Genomic DNA, 9337 nt, shown 5'->3' with positions numbered 1-9337 from the left:
AACCACAAAAGACAAATAATTGATTGGCTTTAGATTTGTTTACAGTAATATGAGTCAACAATTGGAACATTTTAGATTATGTCCCTTGATTTACAGAACCTCCTGCAGTGTAAATCAAATGTTGACAGCCCTTTTTTAAATTGTAAATTAACAGTCAAATTAATATACAGATTATGAGCTATGGATCACACTCTTGGGACTGTGCGGCAAAGTCAACTCTTAACTATTATGAGCTGAATTCATTAGGCTTCCACATGCTTTAGACGTGTTAATGGATGTATTTGTGGATTCTCCTAAGACAGACTGAAATTTGACCTGCACTAAAATGTGGCCAAACATCTCCAGCAAAAGTCTGACTTTGAAGTTCTTCTTGCTAAAATTGTCCAATGTATAAACTAAACTGTTAATTTATAGGTCATTAGGCATTCATGGATGCATTAATTTTGTGTTGAAATTGCTTTATCACATTTCTTTTCTCATTTGCAGTGTTACTACTGTGTAAATATGATGCCTGCATGCAAGTGTGAAAAATAAAATTTACTAACTTCTTTACTTGCTTTATCGTAATTTGCAAAGTAATAACCTACATATGCAATAAATTCTCTTGACTTCACCTCATGTTTGTTTTGCTTTGTTTATAGTTTATTTTAGACCCTTTTTTCATATTTTTAACCACACCTTTTTCTTTATAACACAGAAAAAACAAAAATCTAATTCCACTATTGTTTTGAGTCCATAATACTGTGTGCTTAAGTTTGTTTCATTGTTTGAAACTGTTGATTAAGAAAAATGAACCAATACATTATTCACTGTTGAGTCAGATTATGCCAAAGAAGTTTTTGTAAAACTACACATGGTCTTCATCAGATCAGTACTGAAGCTGCTTAATATAGAAGGCATGCCACCTCTGGCTCAGTCTGCCAGGAAAGTGGTCATTAGGTCTTGGATGCACATGACCTTCAATCCTCTAGATGCTGTTGTTTAAGATATGATATGGATTTGGAAGGGATTTTTTCAAGCAATCAGAACAAAAACAAAAAACTATAGAAGGTAAACAAAAGACATATCCACATATATCAAACTTAATATGATTAGTCATGATTTGATTGGAAAATTTTAAAAAATAGAAGTGAAAGAGGGTACATATATACATATACATCCAAATATACAAGACATGCAAATGATAGCTTCATCATTTCTCTGTAGATACACATCCATGCTGGATATACATCCACAAACAAAACAAAAACTTTACCAAAAAATGTACAACCTCAATTGTTCTTTTAGAAAACAAACAAAAAAGTAATACATTATTTCTGGTGCAATCAATTCTAAAACGACCATAATGATTAGTATTATGAAGCAGAATATGAAGACAAAAAATTCTAAAAAATAAAAGTAAATTAATACAGTTGAAGAAATAACAGACAAACAAAATGTGAATATGAACACAGGTTTACAAAATGTTAATTATTACGAAATGTTACAAAATATTAATATGCAACACTTCTTCCTTACAACTTGCAACGAAACTATTTCACATATTTTTTATAATATTTAATCTGTTTACTTCCTTAAAAAAACATTGTTCATTAATGCATTGAAAATAAAACCCAAAATTTCTTCTAACAATAACAAAATATGTGATGTTTTTCTCTATCGCATGCCATGCAGTGTGGTTTTAATGCTACATTCAAATCCTATCGGAAACTTCTAAATTTGTTTTTACATGAGCTCTTTAAAAAATTATCACTTAGCACTCGACCATATCACAATTTCTCTCCCTCTTTGTGTCTAATTGCAGATGTGGGGTATTGTATTTAATGTAAATTACTGTAGTGAAACGCGTTAGATTGAGTTTTCATTTTCCCGCACGTTTCCTCCAACTCACCAGAGAAGGGATAACAATTTGTTCCAAGCATTAAGTGCAGTTCCTGAACGCCACGTTACTTCTCAGCCGGTGTTGTGTATTTACGCCCCTCGGTTTCCATGCTTGAGGGACGAAAGACACTGTGTTCAGGTAAACGCTCACATTTCAAACGTCCTTTACCGTTTCCACGCGTGTTTTTGTATGAGATCCAGTCAAATATATACAGGGATTGGAGCCAAAGCGACTGTCTTTTAGGCACGTCGGCAGGTCCTGTGTTTTGAAGGCTAGATTTATCGAATTACATTGACAGCTTTAGCTGGACATTAGTGTTTCTGTCTTTGTGCGCTGCATTATTTATGTCACAATGGCCCCATTGGTAAATTTACCGCTTTCTGTTATTCTGCAGGGCAGCAATATTTGGCTCACAGAGAGACTCCCTGAACAATGTGTGCAGAATGCAGTGTGTGTTGTAAGGCGTTACTTTATGTTTCTGTCCTCGAGGCAAAACATGCCCTACACACTGACTCCTTTTCTTAAATGCATTGAATACATGCCCCTTTCAAGCATAATGAAATAAAATGCAGTTTTTTTAATCAGCATGTTTGCATAAAAAGTGATAAAATATGTCATCCTAGAACTGGGTGTTAAAAGGCGTTAGATGAAAGAGGAAAATGTTTATCCAAATGTCTAGGTGCTGACAGATCAGGGTTTACTTATGGATCCCATTCATTCCTGCTATTTGAGTGTATAACACAAATGTGTGGCACAATTTTCAAATGCATGGAATATATTTATGTATCACTTTAAGTATTTATTAATGATTAGTTGCAAAGTATTTCTTTTTTGTTTTACGTATTGTGGAGATGGGGTTGGGGTACATATATTTGAAATCATGGTTACATTTACTCAGTTAGTTGCAAAAAGTTTCTAGGAAAACACATGTCATATTTACAGTAATAACTAAGTGTAAATGTAATTTAAACAATCAGTTCCTTCTTTAGTAAAGTATTATACAATTTACTTAATAAAATTTAGTAATTGGGTCTTGTGTGATATAAATATCACTAAGTCATTTTTACTTAAGAGAGTATCATGTGACTAAATGAGTAATTGTACTAGATGTAGTTTGTATATTCAGAGATGCACTAACATCTACTTAAGAATTGTTAACGCAAATTGTTATGAGGATAAATCTCATTAGTTATTTTTTCATTGTACATATACGTGTACATGTGGAGTTCAGTGTGACCTTGATCAGACGTCAACCGTGGCCCCCCCTGCATCACAGCTACTACACAAAGGGTATTCAAAACAAAAGTGTCCAAAAAACGTTATTAAAATGCTATAACAGTGTACATCCATGTTAAATGATCTAATACCTTATTTATTGAACATGCTTTTAATTTTTTTACTTAACCCTTGTGCTACCCTATGACCCCACCCTTACATTGACGTGTTCTCCCTACCATGACACAGGTGGATAAAGGTGAAGAGGATTTCATGTAATCTATGGACACCAGTGAAGATAACAAATCATTGAAGAAAAAAGGTTCAGCACACTGTCTAGTGGGTCTAGATGACCCCACTCCCAATGTTAAAGTGCCTAGGATAGCACAATGATTAAGAAAGAAAAAGAAAACATCAATTTAGAGTGGACTTTTTTTTTCTTTCCTGCAGGAAGTTCTTGTCACCAGAGTGCAGTGGACCATATGTGCTCTCCGATTCAAAGCTCCGTGACATTCTTTTGTTTTGTTCATCAAAATTAGGAAAATCATGACTCTAACCAGAGGATCTTTCACATATGCCAGTGGGGAAGAGTACCATGGAGAATGGAAGGAAGGTAAAACGGTGATGCTGCACTGCATGATGACATTTAAACTAATAACATCTTTAAAGAAATAAAAGGATTTTTTTCCTAACATCTATATACTTTAGAATCTTAGGTGTGTGTTGGTGGATAACCTAGACAAATCCGTTGAATATTGGTACAATCTTTTAACTTTAAGCACCGCAATACTTTGTAAATTGTCTACAAAATAATGTCAGGTGTTGCAAATAGTTTAAACATCAAATTAAATGGAACAATAATCAAAGAGAAGATGGTTTGAAAAACATCGAAATAAGCTTAAAAATAACAGGATATGTTAAACCAAAAATATATACTTTGCTTTTACTTTCATAAATGATTGTTAAAATGCATAGAGATTCCAGTGACAAGTTTAAAATAGTTGTTGTTCTTTTTCCTTTCAATAGTTTTTCCTTATCATATAAAAGAAATACAAACTTATTTTAAAACGTAAAGGAACATTTTCAGGTACTTTTACTCAATTGTCTGCCAAGAACTATCACACAGAATCATGACATTTTTGGACATTTTTGAAACCTTTACTTCTTTTGAAAGCCTTTACTTTTAGTTAATATTAGGTGATGCTCACACTGCTTTACAAATAGTGACACTTGCACATGTGAGTTGACCCCGTTTGAATAAATCCCAATTAGCAAGCATTGGTAGCCCAGCATGAGCTCCGTCTTTATCAAATCCTCTTGGTGCCTTTTTTGTTGATCTGTAAAAGTCATGCAAAAACAAGAGGATCATCCATTTTCTGTTTTTTTATTACTAAATTTACTTTTTCTTTCTTTAAATATTTGAAGAAGAAAAAAACAGTGAATTTGAGTCTGTTGCATTTGTAAAGCAGGTGTATAAAACACAGTTTGACACAATTGTCAGGGCTAAAACATTGCACCAGAAGGGTAAGCAGGGTCTTTCCTTCACAGTTTTAACAGCATGGCTCCTTGAGCCTCTGATTTTAAAATGTCCGGATTAAAACTGCTGTAATTCCAATTTGCATGGTAGGCAAACAGGAGTCCTAATTCAGCTGTAAAGCTTTAATTCACAGAGTGTAGGGTGATGAAGGGAATTTAAATCCCAGCACAGAGTACCTGCCAAAAGCTGTTTGACAAACTTAGCTGAAAATAAACGCCTGTCACATGTTGGCCCTTTTTTAAGAAATGATTTACTCTAAAGAAATCTAACGGTTCAGATTAAAAAAACAAAGTCAATTCTGTGTCTTCTGTTTTTGCTGATTATGTCAAGGTCGGCGGCACGGTCTCGGTCAGCTCAAGTTTCAAGATGGAACTTGTTACTCGGGTCAGTTTGAGAACGGACTTTTTCATGGCTCGGGCGTGCTGCTTTTCACAGATGGATCTAGGTGTGTAACAGCGAGATAAAAGATGTCACCTTTTTGTTGTTTTGTCAGGTAAAACGGACATCTAATTGTGTGCTTTCCCCAAACTCCATCAGGTATGAAGGAGAGTTTTTAAACGGACAGTTTCAAGGCACAGGCGTCTTCAGTCGATATGATGGGATGAAATTTGAAGGCGAATTCAAAGACGGGCGTGTAGAGGGATATGGTGAGCCTGCTACACCCTCCTGTCAGGAGGCAATTTATTTTCTCCCCGGCTTTCGTCATGGTCTACCACTTCTGTGCTTCCAGGACTGTTGACATTCCCGGATGGATCTCATGGTGTTCCCAGAAACGAGGGCCTGTTCCAAAATCACAAGCTCCAGAAGAGGGAAAAGTGTCCTGGAGTGGTACAGCGTGCACAAGCCTCTGCCTCCACCGCACATAGCCTGGCGTTTTGAAAGCCCTGGACAACAAATGAAAGAGACACAAGCAGAGTTTTAACATCATTCAGATGAACCTCAGGGATGTATGCCACATGCTTATCCCTGTTTCCCACCATCCTCTTCTCTCTGCACCCTTATTGAATCTCCTGCAGCGACCTGGATTGCTAAAAACATTCAACCAAATGTGTTTATTTCTGGCTGACTTGAGATGAACCTGTGAAGGTAAAGTGGACATCACTGGTCATGAAAGCAGCATTTTTTATTGATTGTATTCTGAAGAAGTGTCTTACAATCTTCCTCAAGTGAAAGCCTTTGTTTTTGTTTTGTTTTTTAAATCAGACAACTGGGACCTCTTCCTACAGTTCTTCTACTGCACTGCTACTTAAACGACTGCATATTTCAAGTGTGGTAGAGTTGAAGCACAGGGCATCTGCGCATAAATAAGTGCAGTGGTCTTTTGGAGCAGGACGAGTAAGAGTTGATTCTGAGCTCCTCCACATGTTGAAGTGTCCTTGGGAAAAATCTGTGTTCCTCTATAAGGGTAGATCCTTATCTAAATTAGGAAAAGATTAATGAGTTTTTGTCATTTTTATATAGATACTGCTGTAAATCGCTTTGTAGAAATTTTGCACAAATTTTAAAGTTGAAAACGTTCAGCTAGGAAGTGAATACATTTTATTTTCAAAGGCTGTGGTTTATTACTATAACTTAAGGGGCCCTGTGCATGTAATGTAAAATGTTATAGTAAAAATAGCTGTAAAATTAACCTCTCTACTCTAGATTCAATTCTACGAGAGACCTCAGTCCGCCGTCATTTTCCTTTATTTATGACCCACAGTTCACGACAAGACAAGAACAAGAAAAGCATAAACTTGAGAGCATCACTTAACTGTAGTGGACTGAAACAAAATTTGCTTTAATGCTACTAGAGCTGCACAATATGAGAAAAACATGCGATTTGCAATATTAGTGATCAATGTTGCAATGGTGATATGACATGCAATGCATACAAAACAAATAGCAAAACAACTAATACATAATTTCCATATCAATTTCAACAGTTTTATTAAATAATTACAAGTCAACATAACTTAAATTAAACTCCAAATGACCCACGTCTACATAGGAGGCCGGACTCTAACATAAAAGTCCTCCATTCGATTGGTCAACGATGTTAAGGGGTACATCCAATTTGTCTAAAAGGGGCTTTTTGGTTTTTTAAATACTTCAAGCTGGAATGATATTGTTTCAGCATCTGTGTGAACATTTAGGGTAATCATTTATCGCAGTTTACGCCATCTTTTGCGATACGCAAATCACAGATGCTAATACTGAGATTATGATATTTGTTTTATTTATTGTGCAGGGTTAGATGCTGCACGGATCAATGGTTTCCCACATTTGTGAATAGTAGTGCGCAAAGACAAGCAGAGAAAACTCTTTCATTTGGAGTAGTAACTTTTTACTAACCCAAAGAGCTCATTCTATCTCTTTCTGGCTCAGAAGCTTGACGAGAGGATCTTTAGGGTCTAGTCATGACTCAGACATCCTCACAGGGCATTCATTGCTTGCCGTCCCTGGATCTACTCATAAACTTCTTTGAACGTCATTGTCTAGGCACAGCTAACACATGCGGCAACACATTAGATCCTTCATGGCTTGCCCTCCCATCCCTTCTATTTTGTTCTCAATAATCAGAGTGGTCACCAGGTCCCAGGTGGTGGGCTGTAAAGGCACCAAGACTTGAAAGAGTCTGTGCTATTTCACACCAACCTGCAACTTGCGGGAGAACTGTAGGTCATGGCTTTAGGAACCCAAAGTAGCCACATAGTTCACAGAAAGCAAAGCTGAGATTTTGCTGAGATTGCCTTAGAGAGTTTTATGTTTGGTTTTAAAATGGATCATTTTTAAATTCTCTTCTCCTTTGCATTTGTTTTTACGTGAAATCCGTCACGCAAACAAAAGTTGAGGACCTTTTTGTTAAAAACTTTAAAATAAAATTGCTTCACTCACACACAAATCCAACAGATTTCCATTTTCTGACAAACCTCTAGTCCCGATGATGGAAATCATTGATGGGAAGATGTGGGTCTTTTTTTCTTTTAGATCATACTGACTTTGCATCATCAAAGTAAAATCAAAGACGCAGAGACTTTCAAAGTAAAGGAATCACTTGTTTGGGAGCAATTAATGTGTATTTATTTTAATTCAAAATACATTTTTGGTTATTATCACATGTTGTAAATATATTTCAAACTCGAAATAAAGATTTTCAGAATGGAGTTTTACGATGGAGAAAAATGTAATGCCCTCATCATAAAACAGGGTTTAAACTATAGGTTGCCTATAAAACATCAACCAAAGAGGAGCAATTATGAGATTATTGACAGTGTCAGTAAAGGCTTCCTTTTTAACAACAAAGATGTTTCTTAGGATGAAACTTGGCTGGTGCTATAAGGCCAAAAATGGAACTGGCTAAAGATAAACCAGAAAAATCAAGGGGCTTTTTGCATTGAATTCTTCTGTTTATATTCTATCAAATAAAAAAAATATTACTGTTACCCTTCATTAGTAGTACTTGCTATAAGCCATTTCAGTGTTTCATGGCTGTGGCACATTTGAGTACTGATACTTTAAAATACTCTTGAATGTCGTATATGCAAAGACTGAGACATGGTGCATTTAAAAAAAAGTCTCTTTTCTTTACACTCAATAAAACTCAACTGAACTTCAGCCATGTTTGCCCATATGCCCTTGCCTGTCAAGCTGAAAGCCTAAGAATCACACTAAATGTCTGTTTTCACCTGGAGTGAAATGGTGCTTTAAAAGCATGCCTGTAGTCTAGACTTTCACTTCATCGTCATGGTTACCATTGTAAGATTGTATTGTTGTGTGAGTGCTGTGACAAAGCACTGCAAGTTTTTCTGTAACGGAGAAGCATAAAGTTAATAAAGAATTTTGTTGCAAAGAACAAACCCAGAGTCAGCCTTAACTCGATCCGCAAAGCTGCCTAATTTACAAGATGAATTCTTAACAGAGCTAAGTTGTTTCATGGCGATTCAGCTAATCCATGACAGACCTAAAAAAATAAAGAAAAAAAGGAAAATCTGATAATAAAAAACAACAAAAAACCATCAAAAAGTATCTTGAAATGTCAAACGATTTTAGATAAAAATGTAATGAAGTGAGCATGCAAAGTTGAGAGTAAAATTAAAATAAGTTGTAATTGATTCTGAGCTTAAGTTCGAAATACAATTATAATTTTTTCCTTTTATCTAAAAAAATGCTTTCAATGTTTGAATTTGCTCTGTTTCTGTTATTCTTGTGTGTCAGGCAGATCTGTGGGGGTAAAAGGATAAAGGATGGACATACAGGTTCATCTGGATTTGGACTCCCCATCCTCCCCCTTTTCAAAAGCATACAGCCAATTTCAACAGAAACAACCACAAACCCGAACTTGTAAAACACACAGCCATCAAATTCTAGGCTGATGATGTATGTTTTTTATTTTTTATCCATTTGTAGCCTTATAATTGCCTGTTATATAGGCCAGGGGTCTGCAACCTTTAACCCTTAAAGACCCATCCAGGTCTATTTCTCAATGACCTCTACCCAGTAGGAGCCACGAAATCTGACTTCATCCCCTAGAAAAAGAAAACACAGCTTTGTGTTTATGTTATCATTAGTATTTTGATCAATATAATCAAACAGTTGTTTTTGGCATAAAGAAAAGATAAATAAAACAGAAAATAGCTTTTTCTTTTCTTAAAAAAATGAATTTTGACAGAGACATGACAATGACTTCCATTCAAAATAAAGACGTCCTGTTTTTCATAGGA

At 35.5% G+C, this 9337-nt stretch overlaps 1 protein-coding gene across 4 annotated transcripts; it reads left to right on the top strand.

The window, feature by feature from the left end:
• The first annotated feature begins 1929 nt into the window (after positions 1–1929).
• On the top strand, positions 1930–8473 carry morn4 (MORN repeat containing 4). 4 transcript variants are annotated; one of them, XM_078931895.1, is made up of 6 exons: positions 1930–2020; positions 3347–3419; positions 3548–3710; positions 4965–5079; positions 5172–5281; positions 5365–8473. In XM_078931895.1, the coding sequence occupies exons 3-6, from the start codon at positions 3644–3646 to the stop codon at positions 5511–5513; spliced, it is 441 nt and encodes a 146-aa protein (XP_078788021.1). In that variant the 5' UTR covers positions 1930–2020; positions 3347–3419; positions 3548–3643; the 3' UTR covers positions 5514–8473. The 4 variants fall into 4 exon arrangements, with proteins under 4 accessions (XP_078788021.1, XP_078788023.1, XP_020565255.1 ...); XM_078931897.1 differs by having other exon boundaries at positions 1931–2020; positions 3637–3710; XM_078931896.1 differs by lacking the exon at positions 1930–2020 and adding an exon at positions 3103–3172.
• Positions 8474–9337: the final 864 nt, after the last annotated feature.

This window comes from Oryzias latipes, chromosome 15 (genome assembly GCF_053564925.1).
Source record: "Oryzias latipes strain Hd-rR chromosome 15, Olatipes_Hd-rR_3.1".
NCBI classification, from domain to species: Eukaryota; Metazoa; Chordata; class Actinopteri; order Beloniformes; family Adrianichthyidae; genus Oryzias; species Oryzias latipes.
The sequence above is the reverse complement of the archived record's forward strand: the minus strand, read 5'-3'. Positions and strand labels throughout refer to the sequence as shown.

Bases quoted from the DNA above. Each gene is read 5' to 3' on its own strand.
- morn4 (XM_078931895.1), top strand. From the start codon at position 3,644: ATGACTCTAACCAGAGGATCTTTCACATATGCCAGTGGGGAAGAGTAC. The intron at 3,711-4,964 runs GTAAAACGGTGA...GATTATGTCAAG, and splicing joins CCATGGAGAATGGAAGGAAG to GTCGGCGGCACGGTCTCGGT. The intron at 5,080-5,171 runs GTGTGTAACAGC...AAACTCCATCAG, and splicing joins CTTTTCACAGATGGATCTAG to GTATGAAGGAGAGTTTTTAA.